The sequence below is a fragment of the Vicugna pacos genome, chromosome 5, assembly GCF_048564905.1.
Source record: "Vicugna pacos chromosome 5, VicPac4, whole genome shotgun sequence".
Lineage (NCBI taxonomy): Eukaryota > Metazoa > Chordata > Mammalia > Artiodactyla > Camelidae > Vicugna > Vicugna pacos.
The window spans coordinates 96,661,513-96,680,857 of NC_132991.1; the positions used below are offsets into that span (position 1 = coordinate 96,661,513).

The 19,345-nt window shown below is 59.4% G+C and overlaps 1 protein-coding gene and 1 long non-coding RNA gene across 3 annotated transcripts; one reads left to right on the forward strand and one right to left on the reverse strand.

Moving 5' to 3' along the window:
- The first annotated feature begins 25 nt into the window (after nucleotides 1-25).
- Nucleotides 26-16,905, forward strand: GAL3ST2 (galactose-3-O-sulfotransferase 2). 2 transcript variants are annotated; one of them, XM_015243512.3, is made up of 4 exons: nucleotides 26-135; nucleotides 11,829-11,912; nucleotides 13,058-13,322; nucleotides 14,089-16,905. In XM_015243512.3, the coding sequence occupies exons 1-4, from the start codon at nucleotides 107-109 to the stop codon at nucleotides 14,902-14,904; spliced, it is 1,194 nt and encodes a 397-aa protein (XP_015098998.1). In that variant the 5' UTR covers nucleotides 26-106; the 3' UTR covers nucleotides 14,905-16,905. The 2 variants fall into 2 exon arrangements, with proteins under 2 accessions (XP_015098998.1, XP_072816779.1); XM_072960678.1 differs by lacking the exon at nucleotides 26-135 and adding an exon at nucleotides 7,386-7,428.
- LOC140696282 (uncharacterized) lies at nucleotides 4,126-7,875 on the reverse strand. The gene is made up of 2 exons (XR_012072429.1): nucleotides 7,844-7,875; nucleotides 4,126-4,209 (listed from the first exon to the last, which is right to left on the reverse strand). It is a non-coding gene; the product is annotated as an uncharacterized lncRNA (long non-coding RNA).
- Nucleotides 16,906-19,345: the final 2,440 nt, after the last annotated feature.

Sequence of the window (19,345 nt, forward strand, 5' to 3'; positions counted from 1 at the left end):
AGTCCGGTGCCTGTGCCCTGGGGCTGCCAGCCAGGGTAGGGCAGCAGGTCTGGCCTGGGCCGCCCGCCACCTGCCCACTGCCTGCCTTCCTGTAGGTTCCGACAACATGCTGTCTGCTACGGGCAGCTTGCAGAGGTAAGGGCGGTGGGGGCGCTGGGTCAGCGCAGGCAGGCAAAGCGCTTCTTTAATCCTGGGATGTCGAGAACCTGGCGGAAAGAGTCGTTCTGGGGGTGTCTTTGAAAGGAAGTCGCTGTGGATTTGGGGATATTCCCTACCAGCACTTCCCTGAATTCACCCTCCTTGGGCTTCCTTTCAGACAGCGAGAACACTTCCTGGTCCTTCCAGGCCCGGGCCTCTCTGGTCTTGGGGGTCGGGGTGGCATGTGGGCTGGGCCGAGGAGGAGGAGGAAGGAGAAGGCGATTTGGTGTCTGGGCTTACGGCCTGGGTGTGCGGCTGCTCAGGGCCGGGACCTGCTGGCCTCGGTCCTGTGGTCGCTGTGCTGTGGCTGGGTCCCTGTGTCCGCAGCAGTCCTGGGGTGCTTCCCAGCCTCGGCCGAGTCCCCAGTCCGAGCCCGGGACACTGGAGGGCCAGCTATCTGTGTGTGCGTTTTAGGATGTTGGCTGGGGGGCCTTAACCACTTGGATGGAGCTCCCCCTCGAGGGGTCTGGGCGCCAGTTCCTGTCAGCTCTGGGTGATAAACAGCACAGTTCACCCCTGTTACAGAGGGAGTTTCTCCACATGGTTGGGAGGGAAGGTGAGTGTGGTCTGGAAGTACCTTCATTTTACTTCCTTGGCTCACCCCACGTGCTTCTGGGAGCTGCCAGGGCCTCCAGGTGCCCTCCCTCCCCTCACCCTTTGCCACCCTCCCTGCGGGCCAGGGGTTGCGCCTGACCAGCCCCTTTGAAGACATGACTCCCCTTTCTCCGGTGAAGGCAGGGGATCCCTGGAGGGCCGGCTGAGAAGGGAGATATGACAGCTGGGGCTGTCGTCCATTATTGCTGTCTGCCCCAGCCTCTCGTTCGCATGGCAGGCATGGCTTGCCCTGCGGAGAACTGGACGGGTTTGTGGTCAGTCCCGTAGATGGTTGTTAGGACACAGGGACGGGGCAGGGGCCACTCGGAGGGTCCCAGGCTCATGGGTTCAGCTCAAAGCCCCTGAAGGAAGGGAAGGGGCTTCTTGAGTCACTTCAGCTGCACAAAATCACTGTTCCCACAGCTCTAAACGGCACTGACCGTCCAGAACATTTTATTTGTTTTCCTCAAATTGTGGAAACATCTGGAGGCTCATCTTTTTGGTCCAGCACACTTGGCTTGTTGACCAGCAGAAGGCCCCACGGCCCTGGGGACAGAGGGACCCCCACAGGCAGGCTTGGCCTGGAGCGGGGACAGAGAGGGGACAACAGTGGGCCAGCCAGAGGAGCTGCCTGGAGCAGAGGCTAGCCTTTCTCCGCCAGGTGGGACGAGGGGTCTCCGTGAGTCTCCTGGCTTGTGATGGATTAAGACACACACCTTCTTCAGCTGCCTCAGGGTTTGGGGCCACCCCTGTCTTGGGGGAACCCCCACCAGGCTCCTGTTGCTGCTGGGGACCCCAGACCAAAGCTGTAGAATTGCTGACTCTACAGCAGCTGTTGGAATGGGCACCCAAATATTCCCAAGTCCCTACTTTGGGATACTGGCTCCAGGCCTCCTGAAAACCTGCACATCTGGTTATTTGAAGTCAGCTCTGTTTCTGGGGACAAACATCCCCTGAAGTGCTGAGACCTGAGGAGAAGTGCCTCCTCAAGGGGCTGTGTGACCCTGTGGGGGGCTGTGTGACCCTGTGGGGGGGGCTATGTGACCCAGTGAGGAACAGTGTGGATCTGTGGGGGTGCTGGGTGACACTTTGGGGGCTGTGTGACACTTTGGGGGCTGTGTGACCCTCTGGGGGGCTGTGTGACCCTGTGAGGGGGCTGTGTGACCCAATGAGGAACTGTGTGGATCTGTGGGGGTGCTGGGTGACACTTTGGGGGCTGTGTGACACTTTGGGGGCTGTGTGACCCTCTGGGGGGCTGTGTGACCCTGTGGGGGGCTGTGTGACCCTGTGAGGGGGCTGTGTGACCCAGTGAGGAACTGTGTGGATCTGTGGGGGTGCTGGGTGACACTTTGGGGGCTGTGTGACACTTTGGGGGCTGTGTGACCCTCTGGGGGGCTGTGTGACCCTGTGGGGGGCTGTGTGACACTGTGAGGGGGCTGTGTGACCCAGTGAGGAACTGTGTGGATCTGTGGGGGTGCTGTGTGACCCTCTGGGGGGCTGTGTGACCCTCTGGGGGGCTGTGTGACCCTGTGGGGGGGCTGTGTGACCCAGTGAGGAACTGTGTGGATCTGTGGGGGGCTGTGTGTCCCTGTCGGGGGGCTGTGTGACACTGTGGAGAGCTGTGTGGATCCATGGGGATCTGTGTGAATCTGGCTCCAGGTCCTTGGGCCAGCTTTGGGCGGGCAGTGTGATGGGAAGGGAAGGGAAGGGACAGAGCAGGAGGACCTGGCAACAGTCTGCTGCTGCACAACTCTGGTGGCCACGTGTGGGCTGGGTGGGGAGGCTGGAGAGCCCAGAGGGAGGGTGTGGAGCTCAGACAGGGAGCCCAGCTGGGATCGCTGGGACAGTTAGCTCTGTCAGGAGTCACCAGTGCTCTTGGGAAAAGCCTGGCTTGTGGCTGAAACATGTCCTCACACCTGACACTCTGTCCCCATGTGGTCAGTGCTGTGAGCAGCGGACAGGTGTCCACAGAGTCAGCTGGCTGAGCCAAGGTGTCCCTGGGGGCTGGAGCTGCTGGGGCAGGGCTCCAGGGCTCATGCTGGAGGAGGGCTGTGCTGCGGGGTTGTAGGACTGGGGACACTGGACCTCACAGCTTCCCTGTCCATGAGTGGACCAAGGAATCCACTGGCTGAAAGACACACCCCCAGAGACACTTGGGCTCATGCCTCCCGGAAAGCACTGTCCGCATGACTGTGCAGCTCAGTGGCCTGGCCCTCCCAGCCAGCGGGGCTGACTGCCCTGTTTGAGGCCTGTCCTGCAGGTCCAAAGTCTGCGAGTCTGCATGCTCCCTGTGCTGGCCTTGTGGCCTGGCCCCTCCAGAGGGCCAGGCCGGGTCTGCCCCAGGGCCACTCTCCCAGCCAAAGAAGTTTCCCAGAATGCACCCTGAGAGGACTCTGCCAGTTGCCTTGTGTCATACCCCCATCATGGGCCCCTGGAGAGAGGGGCACCAGAATGCCAGTCTCACCTTTGCCTTTGTGGCAAAGGCAGCGACCACTGGCCCTGCCCGAGGTACACCTGGTAGCGGCCCACCCTGAGGGGCCAGAGGGCAGGGCTGTGACCCCACCAGCGTCATGTTGCCCCAGCAAGGCAGGGTGGATGGTGGGCACAGGAGGCTGCTGTCTGTGGGGGTCTAGGGAAGCAGGACCTGATGTGGCCTCTTTTCTGGGGGCTCACCTGAGGCTCTGAGGCAGCCCGAGTCCCGGGGACCATGCTGGGAGCTCCGGGGAGCCCAGGACATGGGGGCCTGCCACCCATCCTCCCCATGTCCCCCCGTTGCTGGGAGGCTGTGTCATCACCACGTTTACACCCCTGCTGTGGCGGCTCTCCCCTTGGGCAGCTCCAGGCGCTTCAAGTCCTGAGTCTGGATGCTGTCACCTCAGGGCCAGAGGAGGGGCCCCATGCCCCCAGCTCACGGCAACCCGGGGTGCACTGGCACCTGGAAGACTTTGGTCAAGGTCAGCGGCTACGTGATGCTGTCCCAAAGGAGGGAGTTTGGGGGCTGCAGAAGGGATGGGGCCTTCAGGGCTGCAGATGAGGAGGGGCGAGCAGGCCAGGGGGAGAGGCGTCCAGCTGTGTGGTGCTGAGACGGGAGGGCCTGTCACTGAGGGGTCCTTGCCCGCCTGCTGGGCTCTGGGCTCCAGGAGCAGGTGGCTCAGTGTGGGAGGCTCAGGCTGAGGAGGGACGGGGGCCTGAGGTGTGGCCTCCTTCTCAGGGTGAGAAGTCAAGGGTCTGGCATGGTCTGGGGGCCATCAAACAGCACGAAGGGGGCTCACCAATGCGCGGACCCCTCCCCACAGCAGAGCACGCATGGTCCCCGTTGTGAGGCTGACAAGAGGCTGTGGAGCTTTTTAAAAAGATTTACACACATCTCACAGGTGCAGAGGAAGATTTCGCAGTTCCAGGTTTCGAGTCAACGCTCTGTGAAAAAGGAAGGAAGAGAGTCCTTTTTCTTCTCTGCATCAAGGAGAATGAAACTTGTCTTTAAGACGTTTGTGTTTGTCCTGGCACAGACACGGCCAGCTGGTGCTGGAGGCGGGCGGGCAGGCGGGCAGGAGGGGGCTCCGGGTGGAGGCTTCCGTGTCCCCCCAGAGGGAGGGGCTGTGGGGTAGGGGCAGGTGGCCTGCCCACACTCCACACTCTCTTCTCCTCCATGTTTAGTCCAGCCTGCTTACTGTTTCTACCCGGTATCCAGTCCACATTTACTGTCTCTGTTCCAGCCCAGTGCAGCCCAGCGCAGCCCAGCCGCCTGTCTACCAGAGCCTCTTCTTTTGGTTCTGCTTTGTTCTGTCCTATATTTACTCTGCTCTAGTCTATGAGTCTTGGCTGCAACCCCTGGCACTGATGGTGCGATCCCCTGAATTGACTTCATAGAAAATGTGGTGCAGTCCAGAGTTGAGAAAACACCACCCTAGGCTGTTGGGCCCAGAACAGTGGTGTTTGGGGGAAGGATTCAGAGGTCCCTGTTGGGTAGCAGGGACGTGGCCACCCTGGGCTCCCCTTGCATCAGCAACCTTGTAACAGCCCCCCAGAGATCCAGCCACAGGAAGAGATGTGTGCTGTTTATCAGGGTTCAGCAAGTATCTTGCCTGGCACAGCCCCCAGTGGCTGCATTCAGCTGGGCAGTTGTGGGGCTGGAAGGTCCTAGACGGCCTCTTGATCACTGGCCTCCACCCACCTGACCACACTGACAGCCCCGAGGAGACCTTGGGCAGCCCTGCTGCGACACCTGGCTCTGGCACCTCCCTGCCCTTTTCCAGTGGCTGAGCCAGGGAGGACGCAGCCTTTCCAGCCAAGTGCTTGTCTGTAGGAAGGGAGCCCTGAGTAACTTTTTGGTCTTGTCCTCGGCCCTTGCTAATTAAATGCTCCCACGGCACCCACTCCCAAGCTTGTCCCCATGACCTTCAGGCCACTTGGGGCTCAACAAGAATGAGTTGAAGGGACGATGGGTGGATGAACAGGCAGTGACCACTGTGGGGGTGGCTTTATCTGACGACTTTGTTCCTACATAGGAGCCCTGTGCTGGGCCCTGGATCAGCCGAGGGAGAACTTGTTCTCAAAAACCCTATTTGGGTCCAGAGAGAGGCAGGTGGCCAGGTGTGGTGCTGGATACTTTGGGGGTGACTTGTAAGGCCCTGAGGTTAGGTTTAGGATTGTTTTCTAGGTTTTGGCTAAAATTGACCAGTGAACGGTGGTCAGACATTTGATTCCATGCCCTCCTGCAGCCCCACTGAGGTGCCTAGACAGCTGGTCAGATGGAATTGCAGGGGTGAGGGTGTAATCCTGGCAATAAAAAGGCCATTTTCATCAACCCCGGTGAGTGTCCCTCATAGTAAACAAGCCACCAAAACAACAATTTCCCTAAGTTGGAGATGGGATGTCCTGAGACTGTTTATTACCCATAATTTTAGATCTTTATCCAGATGCTTAGGAATTCTCCCTGAAGGGCCCCACCTGGGGACACTCAGCGGTCAGCCGGCTGCTCACCAAGGCCTGGACCTCGGGGGCCAGTAGCCTTGAGCTCTCCCCACTAGATGCCACCAGAAGGGGAGCAGAGCTGTGTCCGGGAGACCCCATCAGCCTGGCCACCCCAGGAAACCAGCCCCATTCCTGAAGAGGGCCAGGGCCACCACGGGGATGCGGCCCAGAGCCCCCACCCTTGGGTTCCAGATACAGGGAGTTGGAGGTTCTTGAGTGTTTAACCACTGAGCGATGCAGGCCAGCCCCAACGAAAGGGGAAACTGACGGAGAACCCTTTGTGCGGCCAGGTCCTTGGGAATCGTACGAGGTCTTTCTGGCCAACAGCTCTCGAAGCAAGGTTACGTGGTTTGTAATTTTCAGCTGCGTTGAATCACTTTTTCCATAATTATTGGCTTTCAAAAAGCTTTTAGCAGCTGAACCCTTTAAAAATATTTTTCTAATTACTTTTCAACTTTTAAAAAGTGCTGTGCTGACGTGTCATTCACACACCAAATAGTTCCCTCAAAGTTGCGCCGCCACTGGGCTCGCCTTAAGGAAGGGATGCCTGTGAGTAACCTCCGTGTGTGGGGCAGGTGCAGGAGGCTGAAGGCCCCTGGGCACCCATCTCTCCACTGGGCAGAACACACTGCCCGTGTGCATCCCGGAAGTGGCTCCCTGCTGGTCCCCGAGGTCCGCTAAGTGCGTTGGCCCTGCTGGGCTGACCACCCACCAGTCCAACACCCACGACCCTGCTGACCCCATGGGTCTTGGGACTGAAGGGTCTTTTGCAAAGGAAGAGACTCTCTTTATGTAGTTATTACTATTATTTTAAATTCAAGTATAGTCAGTTACAACGTGTCAGTTTCTGGTGTACAGAAGAGCCTCTCTTTAGAAAGGAGGGATTTCTCTGAAGACTTTGTTGTTCCCGGACAGCTGTGGAGAACTTGTTGCCTTAAGGCCAAAGGGTTGTTGTAAACGTTAAAGCAGAAATTCTGAACAGGTGGCCAGCTTGTGCTGGAAGTCATTAAACAACTCTGAAGGGGCAGGTAAAACGTGCCGTATTTGCGGAAGGGTTTTATGTGGCGGAACAGAGCGAGGCCTGGGTGAGATGGAGGGGTAAGGTCAGCCTGGCCTCACCCAGCAGGAGTTAAATGCTAACTACAGGAGGTCATAAAACCACCGCGGCCATGGTGCTCAGGTCCCAGGGGACACCGAGCTGCCTTCCCCAGGAGGGCCTCGTGAGTTTGGCAGAAGTGGCTTGACTGCAGCCCAGGAGCCCCGTGACCCCAGGACCACAGTGTGCACCTCTGTGTGGTTTGGGATTGGTTGCCCCTTCTACCCTGCTGTAGGTGACCAGGCCCCCGGAACCCCGCCCTCGACCGGGACCGCTTCCTGCGCTGGCCATACTGTCTCCCTCTGTCTTTGCTGCTGCCCCCTGCCCCCCACCTGCAGCCCCCGGGGCAGCCGGCTAATTCAGACTGACTCAGGCAACCCTGCCCAACAGCCCCACCCTGGGTGTAAGCACGTCTGACGAGCTCCAGTCCACTGTGGTTCTAGTGCTCGCTAGGGCTCAGCCAGTCTGTCTGCTGGCTCCTGGGAGTCTCTCTGAGGTGGATCCTGGGCTCTTTCCTTAGAAGAACAGGAGGGACCATTAAGGAGAGAATTACTTGTACCATGAAGGTGAGGTGGGGTGGGAAAAGCTTGCATAATGTCTGTATGACCTGGAAATGCAGATGGTGTAGGAGCTAAAACAGGTGGAGAGAGGGGACAGTATGTGCCGACAAACGGCTCAACCTCCAGGGTATGCGTGTGAGGCATGGATGAAGCGAATGAGTGATGGTGGGGTGTTGTGGTTCTCCCGCGGGTGTCTTTGAGCTCACGATCCTGTGGAAAGGAGGGGACAAAATGCAGTTGGAAGAGGTTCATTGAACAGCTATAGCCTTGTATCAGAGCTGGGCGTGTGGGTGTGAACTCACAGGGATTTCTGTGTGCAGTTCCCAGCTCTGTTGACTGAGAAGGCCCAGAAACTATGACCTTCCCAGAGCAGCGAGCACCCCCAGACCCCAGGTTATGGTCCCTAAAGACCATCTCCTACCAGTAGGACCCAGGGCTTCCTGGAGATGTGGCTGGTCCCAGGCTGGCAAGTATACAGGATGGGCTTGGAACACCCTGTCACACCAGACAGTAGGGACACCACCAAGAATTCTAGAATTTGGCCACAGGTGGGGCATAAAGTGGCGGAAGTGTCTGGATACAATGTACATGATACAAACAAACAGGCTTTCTGCTCCAGCGATAAGCACCAAGAAATGGCATGTGAATAAATACTTCATTTACTATGGCAACAAAAACTAGCAGATTGGAACAGATAGGAGAGGCACAGGACCTGCGTGTAAGGAAGACGTCAAAATCGTGTCGAGTGCTCCGACGCCCACAGTCTGACTGAAGAGAGTGCAGACCCTGGGCTTAGCGACCTGCTGCCTCCCACGGGAAGGCCCCATTGTAACAAAGTCCTGTCTCCCCAGCTCTGCACAGCACACACTCTGGGTTTCTGGTGTGCACTTGAGTTCCCCTCCCTCGATGCTGCTGCTCTGTCCTGACCTGCTTCTTCCGCTGGAAGTGTTCTGTGGGACGTGTCTTGGCTCTCCACGGCTGCTGGGTCTCCCACTCTGAGCGTGGGGGGTGAGGACCTGCTGCTTGCTTTGGGCTCGTGGCCAGGGGGCCAGAGGGGTCTGAGGGGACAGGCTGCACCCTCCTACCCCTACCCAGGCAGGGCATGAACAGCCATTTTCTGCTTAGCAGTGGCCAATGTGAATCCACTTCCAAGTTTCAGTTTCGAGACAGTTTAGAGAGGTTCACTGAGGCCTGACTGTGGTCTCCCTGCTATCCGAGCATCACCCCCAACCCCAACAAAGGCACCAGGCTCTGCCTTTTCCTTCTCCCTCGTGCCTGTCCTTGGCTAGAATTCCTCTTCCTCCATTTGTCTGTCACACTCCTATGCACACTGTAAAGCCCTATGTAGAAGCCCCAGTCCAGTCGGGAAGCTCATTCCTGTGTCCACTGCAGATGCTAAGCTCTTTGAATCCAGGTGGGGCATCCGGTCCTCTCACACCTGTGACTTGACCTGCTGCGCTGAGAGGCTGTGAACCCATGTGGTGTAGCCCCCCTCCTCCTATCCAGCCCCCACCATGCCCTCTGTTCCCCTGCCAGAGGCCTTCTTGGTACCAGCTGCCCCTCTGCGAGCTGGAGCTGAGGGCTGGCTGCCCTGCCTGGCAGAGACTCAGGCCCCAGACTTAGTTTCCAAGGGATCCCTCTCTTGTCCCTTCTCCTTCTCCTTCTCCTTCTGCAACATGGGAAAGTCTGAGGCTCACCCTCTGACTTCAGATCTGCCTAGAGAGGGCCTGGGAAGCAGCTGAGTGGGGAAGGTGTTTTGGTGAGAAGGCTGTGAACCTTGGAACTGACCTGGGAAGGACAGTTGTGAAACCTTCCCAGGCATGTCCTGGAACAGGAGATTGGCACCTGCCCATCCTGGTGATGCCTGGTGACAGGGGCCTGGGCTGGGTGGCTTCTCCCAGGGTCACCTCTCAGAATCCTAGTTTCATGTTGTTATCGGCAGAGTCAAGGTGAAGACGTGCAGGTCTGTGTGGGTGCCTCTTGTCTCCAAGAACTCAAGGTGGGGAACTAACAGTGTGAATCAGTTTCCCTCTGAGTCATCAGTGCCACCTGTTGGTTGGACGGTGAGGCTGTGCAGGGCGTGGTGGGGGCAGGGAAGCGCAGAGGAGACCGCAGGCCTCAGGCTGTCTCAGGCAGAGGAAGACCCTGCCTTCCGGTCTGCAGGTGACAGGTGAGACTTGCAGCGGTAGTGCTGCCCCTCCCGAGTGAGAGGGTCTGGGTGGGTCTTCGCCCAGCAGCCACACAGCTGGTCTGCTCACTGGGAAATCAGGGCCAAGTACCCTGATGCAGATCTGTGCCCTTAGTGTACCTGGGCCACAGCAGGCGTTTATCAGTCAAATGCCAGAAGAACAGCTGCGGCCCTGAGGACGCTGGCTTTTCCAAAGCTCTGCAGCAGGCCCACAGGTGGCGAGCTGAGTCAGGTGGCACCGTGCTGCTGGCGGCTATGTCTGGGGCCAGCTAGCTTGTGATTCTTTGTGCAGAATCCAACATTGAGAAGTGCCTGCAGCCTGGGCACTGGGACCAAAGGGAGGCCTGACTTCTGGGTAGATCTGGGCTGTGAGGAACCCCTTGCTGCTGGCTGGGCCACCTGGGTCCTGGGCAACCAGCCAGGCCACATCTGAGATGGCCCTGTATTTCCTTCAGAGACGTGTCTGCCTCCACGGGCAAGCCCAGCTTGGGTCCAGGCTGCAGACCACCATTCTCACAGATTTGCATAAATATAGCTGAGGCCAACATCCACCACCTTCTGTGTGTCCTCCGCCCCCGCCCCACCACAGAGGCTGTAAACATTAAACAGTGCTTTCTCAGCACCCTCTTGCAGCTACGGGTGACCATGTAACCTATTTTGGCCAACAAGATGGAAGTGGACTTTTGCTAGAGTCTTCTAAAAGTCTCTTGGGTGCTTCATGTCTTGATGTCTGGAGCTTGGCAGCCATCTTGTGACTATGAGGCAACAAGTTTGGTGAGGAAGAGATGCCAATAACCTCAGTGGGGTGGGGCTGAGTCTTCCAGAACCAGCAGCTTCCCTCTCCAAACTTCTGGATTGGTGAGGAAAATCCACTGTTGTTTCTGATTAGGCCTGTGCTATGCATTTTTATGCTGATGTGCAAATGGGTGCCCTGGTCCCAGCAACTCCCTGAGCTGCAGACTCCTCTTCCAGCCACTGCCTGGTCTCTCTTGAGGGGGTCTCAGGACAGTTCACACTCAACAGATTTGCTGCCCCCACATCCAAACCTGTCTCGGCCCCTGCACCCCAAGCCAGCTCAAACTGGGAAGTCTGCAGTAGGGGAGGGAGCTGGGGAGGGGACCTCTCTGGACCCTGGGTGAGGGCAGAGGCCCTGAGGCTGGATGTGTGAGGAGTGGCTGGAAGGTGATGAGGGGAGGAGGCAGGTGGGGAGGGAGCTGCCGGGAGGACTTGCACTGTCCAGGGAGTGATGGGGAGGGTTTTAGCAGAGGAGACTTTTAAATTCAGGAGTTCAATCAAGGGTTTAATCAACCATGTTGGGCTTTCTCATAAGAGGGTCATTTGGGCTGCTGAGGGAGAGTGGACCACAGGGGCAGGGACACACATGAGGAGGACCAGGCGGCTGTGGGGCAGGAGTGGAGAAGAAGGAGGTGAGCAGATGTGGGTCAAGATAGTCGATAGGCAGACGGACACTTTGTGGGGCCATGAGGCCAGAGCAGGTGGAAGGTGCTGCGTCTGCTGCAAGGGGTGGGTTTTGGGGCCGGCGGGGAACCATGGTCTGGACCTTGGCAATGGCAATGCCTTTGGACCCCCTGTGGGGATTTGGGGCAGCCCAGGTAAGGGATGTAAGTTCGGGGCGGCCTGCACATGGGTGACATTTATGGCCAAGACTGCCTGGGGCTTCCTCTTCCTTTCCCAGGCCCACACCCCATAGTCCAAAGCGGCCCTCAGGGTAGAGGGGCGGGGGGCCCCTCATGCCCAATCCACTGCAGCTTCTTCATCTAGGGGATGGCAGGACATGGGGGGATCCCTATTTCACTGTGTGGGGCATCGCTTGTCCCAGCCCTGCCTCTTCCCTGATCTGGTCTCAGCGTCTCCCTTGGGTGTCCCAACCCAGAGACCATGGCCTGCACCCCACCTGCTAAGCTCCTGGCACCCAGGCAGCTCTGGGGGGCCCCTCCCCTCCCCTCCTTAGATGTGCCTGCCCCCGGGGTGGAGCTCGGGGGTCCCAGTCACAGCACAGTCTCCCAGGGGCCCTGTTCAGGGAGTTGCAGGCCCAGGTTTCATCCCCTCACTGCAGGGTGCCCACGGGCCAGTGCACGGCCGCTGTTGGAGACAAGCTGTTCCATGGATGATGGGGAGGTGGAGGGGGTAGGGGTGGGTGGCTCTGGCTCCTCCCGGGCCTCTGACTCGGGGGCTGAAGGGCTCCTCCTACCCACAGGTGCTTCCAGGCCATACTCCTCCTGGCCCTGACTGTGTTCCTGCTGGCCATCTTCCTGAATGTGGACATCAGGCTGCTCATGTCGTGAGTCCTGCATTGGGTGATCTGAGATCTGGGCTCTGCCCCCTCCCAGGGCAGCTGCAGGACCTCAGCCTGCCCACCTCCCAGTGGCACCCAGCACTGGCTGTGACTGTGGCAGGCCTCACATCCCTTCTGGGCACCAGACTCCCATCTATAAGAGGAGGGCTGGGCCCTTCCTTGTGGTCACCCAGCCTCCTGGGGGCCTCCTGGTGACTCCCATGGCAATAAGCTGCCCAGGCCTCAGGGGAGGGCAACCTGAGGATGGGACCTGGGCCAGGCTAGGTTGGGTAGAGTTGCTGTGTGCAGAGGGTGACTGGGTGCTGGGAGGCAGGGCTGGGGAGGTCCAGACCTCTGTTCCCCTACTGGTTGGTGGTACGTCCTTTGTGAAGCCCAGGGTCCCTATGGATGGCCACCCAGGCCCAGTGCTTTAGCCTGCTTGCTGGGAGGGTCCTGGACCCCAGGTAACCTCCCCTACCCCTGGTTGGATCTCCACAGAAGAAGAGGGAATGCCAAAACCCCCTGGTATCTCTGCCTGTCCCCGAGGGTCCCTGGGGCTGGTGCAGGCCTCTGGACCCCATCCCTCACCATCCTGGGTCTCTCTTACCAGCCCTGTTTTGGGGCCCTGCATCAGGGTAGGGAGGGGGCCTGTTGCTCCAGGTTGGAGCCCACAGCTGGGTAGGCATCACTATGGGGTCACAGGAGTGGACACCTGTGGTCAGATCTGCCAGTCTTGGCATGAAAAGTCAGCCAAGAAACGATGGACATGTGGCCCCAGTTACAAGGCCAGAGCTATGCTGGGTGCCCTGGGAGCCGCAGTCATGAGGCAGAAGGGGTGCGAGGGCCTGGGATCCCAGCCTGCAGTGTGTGTGTGGCAGCTGGTGCCCCATGGAGGCCACAGTGGGTTTGTGCCAGTGTCCTCCAGGTTGCCAGGCTGGCGTATCCAGGTTAAGGGGAGCACAGTGGCTGGGCTGAGGTTGGGGTGTCACCAGGTCAGGGAGCGGGGGTTGGGGGTTCTTGGATTAGGGGAGCATGGTGATGGGAGAAGGCTTGAGGGCCCCCGGTTTGGGGGTTGCTGGGTTGGGATCTCTCCGGGTGGGGAAGTGCAGAAGGGGGCTCCCTCACTGATGGAGGCTGTGCTCTCCCCCCAGTTTCCTTGGGGACAAGGCTGAGGGGCCCCCCATCACCAACGTCATGTTCCTCAAGACACACAAGACAGCCAGCAGCACGGTGCTCAACATCCTCTTCCGCTTCGCCGAGACGCACAACCTGTCGGTGGCGCTGCCCGTGGGCTCCCAGTTCCACCTGGGCTACCCCTGGCTCTTCCTGGCGCGCTACGTGGAGGGTGTGGAGCCCAGCGGCCCCAAGCGGCACTTCAACATCATGTGCAACCACCTGCGGTTCAACCTGCCGGAGGTGCGGGGGGCGGGGCCCATCCCCCCCCCCCCCCCCGCGAGGCGCGGGAGGGGCGGGGCTCAGCCCTCCGGAGGTGCGGGGTCGAGGGGCGGGGCTCAGCCCCAGCTACCCGCAGCCCCTGGGCTTTGTGGTGTGACTGTGGCACAGAGGGATGGTGGCTGGCATGCTGGAGACGCTGGGCCGTGGGGTGTGTGCATGCAGGGACCTGGCTGCGGCCTCGCATGGGGGCTGGCATGGGCCTCCGCACAGCCCGAAGTCCTCCCTCCCCACTGCAGGTCGCAGGTGTTGCTCTTAGAGTCAGAGGCCTGCTGCTCTCTCCCTCTTCTCTGGCTTCTTCCTGGTTCCCAAACCTGCCAGTTCTTCCCACCTTAGGACCTTTGCACGTGCTGTCTCCTTTGGTGGGGAGGCTCCTCGCACCTCCTTCTCTGGGTCATTCGGGTCTCAACTTAGAGGTCATCTCCTCCCAGGGGCTTCTCTGATCTCCCTTACAAAGGCTTAGCCTGGGCGAGTGGGGGAAGGGTGAGGGTGTTGGGGGGTGGGGCATGGCCTGGTTCAGGTGTTTTGGGATCACTCTGGACACCGGTGGAGAGTGTCAGGCAGGGGAGCAAGGTGGCCTGGACTGGCTGCAGGAAGGTGATGGGGCAAGGGCAGTGGGCAGGTTCAGGTGTCCTGCTGGGTGGAGGCTGGGGGAGAAGACACCACCTGCCTCCTTGGCCGCCCAGAAGGAGCTCAGAGAGTCACCAGTTCTTGTCTTATCTCCAAACAGGTGCAGAAGGTCATGCCCAAAGACACTTTCTACTTTACCATCCTCAGAAACCCTGTCTTCCAGTTGGAGTCTTCCTTCGTCTATTACAAACACCACGCCCCTGCCTTCAGGGGCGTCGCGAGCCTGGAAGCCTTCCTGGCCTCCCCGTGGACCTACTACAACCAGAGCCTGGGCCTGAGCAACGTCTACGCCAGGAACAACATGTGGTTCGACCTGGGGTTCGACAACAACGCGCCAGCCGAGGAGGGCTACGTCCGCGCGAGCCTCGCCGCCATGGAGCAGCGCTTCCAGCTGGTTATCATAGCCGAGCACTTCGACGAATCTATGGTGCTGCTGCGGCGGCTGCTGCGCTGGCGGCTGGATGACGTGGTCTCCTTCAGTCTCAATTTCCGCAGCCAGCGTAGCGTCACCAGCCTGACGCCTGAGGGCCGGGAGCGCGCGCAGCGCTGGTGCGCCCTGGACTGGCGCCTCTACCAGCACTTCAACCGCACCTTCTGGGCCAAGGTGCACGCGGAGCTGGGCCCGCAGCGGCTGCGCGCAGAGGTGGAGCTGCTGCAGGTGCGGCGGCACGAGCTTGAGGCTCTGTGCCTGCAGGACGGTGGGCCCAAGAACCAGTTGCAGATCACCGACCGCATACTGCGCCCCTACCAGTCGGGCAAGGCTGACATCCTGGGCTACAACCTCAGGCCGGGCCTGGACAATCAGACACTGCAGATGTGTCGGAGAATGGTCATGCCCGAGCTCCAGTACGTGGCCCACCTGTACACCCTGCAGTTCCCGGAAAATCCCCCGAAGAAGATCCCCTTCCTGGAGTAGAGGAATGGCACCGGAGAGGGGACCCCGTGTGTCTCTGGCCCCTCTCCTGTCATCCGTGGGAGGCCATGGGCACTGCCTCAGGCTCGGAGGAGGCCTCTTGGGGCATCCGGGAGACCCAGGCCCTGCCAGACCACTGCTCCTCAGGGTGCAGATGCCGGTTGCCTGTGAAGAGATCACCCATGATCCATCCTCTCAGAGGTGGCCTATTTGGTGGAGGTCCCCAAATCTTGGACAGTAGGCACACCTGTCCTCACGATGTGAACCTATTCATCAAAAAAAAAAAAAAGTAGTCTTACCAGGTTGGAAATGAGGGCTATTTAATTACATGTCATCAGAGGAACAGGAACCAGGGAATCCGGGGAGCTTGGGCAGCAGGGCCATGGATCCCTGAGGAGCTGAGAGCAGCTCCCCTGAGTTTGCCAGCCATGGGGACATGGCGCTGGTCACTGAGACACTGGTTCAGCACCTGCAGAGCACTCTGAAGTTGGGCCTGGGGAGCTGGGACAAAGGAAAGGATCTGGAATGTCCAGCTTCCCACCTCTGGCTGTATGAGGCTTGTTTCCAACCAAAGAACAGTTTTAGATTGAGAAATGTTAGATTGGCTTATGAGAGGAATGGTTTAGCCAGAGCACAGTGAAGGTCAGTGCTGGGCTCTGTGTTGGGATAGCCTCCTCCCCATCCCCAAATGTCCAGTGAAGGAGAAAACTTGCAGGAGAGCTTGGATGGGCCACTGCACCCTTGGTTGCCATGGAGACCATGTTGGATGCAACCCCAGAGGAGGGCAGCTTCCAGGCACCCTCTTTGTCATTTGTGGTGGGGGCCTGAGGATGCCCTGCCTGGCAGGATGTGATCCCTGGCTGCTTGGGGGCCCAGCATTTAGAGTGGGGTGCACACACCCAGCACCATGTGCCCTGTGCCCTAAGAAAAGTCGGGTGCCTGGAGCACCCAAGAAACAGAGCCACTCACTCTCACACACTCAGCCCAGAGGCTCAGCCTGGCCTGTCCACCTGGCATGGGGGTCCCTTTCCTTCCATGTAGGGCCCTCCACCCTGAACCGCAGCAGCTGAGCCTGGGCACCAGGGCCAGGCGCTCTTGCTTCTCAGGGTAAGACGTGTCCAAACGTCTCAGGGGAATCGGCATTTCAAAGAAGGAGGAGCCTCACTCATGACAGAACAGGCAGCAGCTCCCCTGGACACCAATTGAACGGAGGGACTTTAAAAAGAATGAATTTTCTGTGAGATTGGAAGACATATTGCTGCCAATTTGAGAATAAAAGAGTATTTGGAAAAGGAAAACATGACTTCCCAAAGAAATGGAATAGAGACCGTGAAGAATGAACGGACGCTGCAGAGCCGGGGTCAGCCAGGAGACCCTCCAGAGGGTCTGTCATCCTCCACCTGGAGGAAAATGCCAAGAAAGAAATTCCAAGGGAGAGTGGAGAAGGGAAATCAGATCCAGGATAAGCCACCTGCGACTGACGGGAGTCTTGGCAGCAGAGTAAGGCTCATAGATAAGAACCTAGAGTCAAACAAAAAATGGGGGAAATTACCCCCGTTTAAAGAAAGACTCAATCAGTGCCCGGAACGTTAGGCAGCTCCCCCAACTCCCAAAGAAAACAAGGCCCCCAGCCCGGCCAGCGTGGGCAGGCACGTGAATCCGGGATAAACAGAAGACGCTGCTGTTTCTTGCCACAGAGAGCGGGCAGTCGGGGGGGAGGGCGGTGGCTTGAGACCACCACCAGCACCAGAGTGCTGCGACCGCAGACCGAGGCTGTGCTCAGCCGCACAGTAACCAAGAACAGGAAACTACCCGGGGAGTTCAATGGCGTTTGCTTTTGCCTTTGAGGTTGGCAGGAATGTAAACTGGTACCCCCTTTTTGGAGGGAAGTTTGGGGGTATTTATCACCAGGTAAAGCACACGTGATTTGTAACAGAACTTCAGAACGGGTTGTCTATCCTAAAAAGGAATGTTTAGAATGCTAAGTCCTACACAGCCAATAAAACTGGGAGAACAGAGTGTGTGAATCTCCTTTTGGAAGGGACGTCCCCAGGCCTTTGTGTGGCTGGGGTTGGGGATGGTGAGCTGTGCTGCCGGTGACCAGGACGGAATGTGCTTGTCCCAGCGAGTTGTGCCTAGGGAGCTGGGGCAGCTGGGGAGGCAGACAGTCTGATTTTTCAAGAGAAGCTGGAAATACAAGTTTTCATGTGAAATCTCCATGTTTATAAAAGCTGGCATTTAGCTAAAACATTAAGACCTCCAGGAAGAGGGAACGAGGCGTGTGTGGGGGCCACCTCCTTCTGTGGCTCCATGTGCACCTGGTCAGATGGCCCTGCCCAGGCTGGGGGACTGTGCGCAGGTGATGTGGGGGTTCGAAGACTCGCCTTCCCCCAGCATGGGTTCTCAGTAGACCAGGCTGGGAAGTGGTGGGCAGAGAAGGGAGGTGGACCCTTTCCTGTTTCTGCTTGCATGGGACTCCAGAGAGGCAGGAGGCTGCGTTAACTGTCCCTTCAGACCTGTCTTCCCCTTTCCCTCCATGGCAGACCCCTGCGGTTTGATCTGGGCAGAGGCTTCGGGCTGGGGATGTCCTGGAGCCCATGGAGGTGGACAGAAGTGACGTGTGCCAGGTCCGAGCCACCTCTGCAGAATGGCCGGGCACCACCGCCCTCTCCCCACCCCTCCTTGGGCTGCTGGCACTTAGCCAGGGGGAATGGCCGTCACCATGTGGAGGAGATGGTGGCCCCAGACGCAGGGGCAGGATGTGGGGCTGCGGCTGCTGAGGGTCAAAGGGCTGGCCTCCTGAGGCCCGAGGGAGAGGCAGGCAGGCACTGGGCTGTGCTGTGGAGGACCACAGAGCGATCACACAGCTTCTCGTGGGCAGCGTCTCTGGAAGAGACCTGGAGGCCGCTGACAGCTTGTCCCCCACGTAGGTCAGCTGTGGCCCCTGGCAGCAGCCCGCCCCCGGCACAGCCTTGCTGGGGGGTGAGCCCCCAGGGTGGAGCCCTGTGTGGCCACATCCTGATGCTGTCCCCACCTCGGATGCCTGTCTGCACCCCTGCCCCTCTCTGTGTGGCACCAAGTCTCATGGCTGGCAGGAGGGCCCTGGGTCCTGACGAAGCCCTGGGGCGCGGCCAGCTCCCTGCTCCCGCCCACACAGTGGGCTCTTGTCTCAGCTTTGCTCACTGGGTCGAGAGGCAAGCACTCCTGCGGCTGCCCTGCTGTGCCTGGTGAGTCCCCCTGCCCCTCATCTGTACCCAGGACTTGCCCTCTTTGGGCGGAGGGTGATGGGCTTATGGACCAAGGGCCCTCCAGCCGGAGGTTCCACATGGCCCCCCGTTCCTGCCATGGGATGACTTCCTGAAGGGCCCAGGGGAGATTTAGAGGGTGGGATGGATGCAGACTGGGTGTCAGGGCCCAAAGCTGGGGGCCCTGCCCCAGCATTTGTGATCAGGTGGGCCCCCAGGTGACGCTCCACCAGGTGGAGGGTCTGTAATTGAGTCTTTGCCCTGGATGGGACATAGGGCACTCAGGTCAGACTGGACTCAAGTGCAGATGGCCTGTGCTCTCCATGTGTGAGCGTTTTGCTGCAAAGCTGCAGGCTGTGCGTGCCTGGCATCAGCCGGCCCCCAGGCCAAAACTGGGCTGAGCCCGAGGATGAGGCCCAGGTGACCTGTGCTGGCTTGTGCTCCAGGCTGGAGCCCGGATAGGACCAGCTGCAGGAGTGCAGGGTAGGCCCCCGCTGAGGCAGATGGCCTTATGAACTCACCCGGGTCCAGGGCCAGGGACCAGGCTGCCTTGAGGGTCCCGTCTCCTCCCCAGGCCTCAGCTTCCCCTTCTGTGACGCAGTGCCCCTGGAGAGGGGGTCCGGGCATGGAGACTTACAGGTGTTGACTTCACTCAACGCTGGAACTTGTTGAATTGGCCAAGCTGGACAGGGCCAGCTGCCTGGGAGCCCTGCTCCTCTGCTGAGATTGAGGGGCCTGCACCTCTGGGGCTCTGGAGAAACCCAAGGCCCGGGCTGGGCACAGGTGCTCCAAGCACCCGGCAGCTTGCCCTGCTCTGTGCACTGAGCAGAGTGACCAGCTGGTCTCTGGAGCCTCCATCTCTGTTGCTCTGTTATGTGGCGGGGGTTTGGGGGTGGGGCTGGGCCTGAGCCCCCTGCTTCTGCTGGCACTGGCGCCCAGTGGTCCCAGGCCTTGTGGGGCCAGCCAAGCGGAGAGAATGCCCCACTTGTGTCCATTCAGCCTGGAGGGACATGTGACACCTGCACCTGCTTCCTGCTGGGGCACAGTTGCTCTTTGGATGCAGAGCAGGGGAGGGGGCCCAAGGGATTCCCAGACACAGGAAGCTGCTCTCAGAAGCCCCAGAGGCACAGTGAAGCAGGGGCACCCTGGAGTTAGGCAGGGGCTCTGCTGGGCCCTGAGGGCAGTCGGGCAGGGCTGAT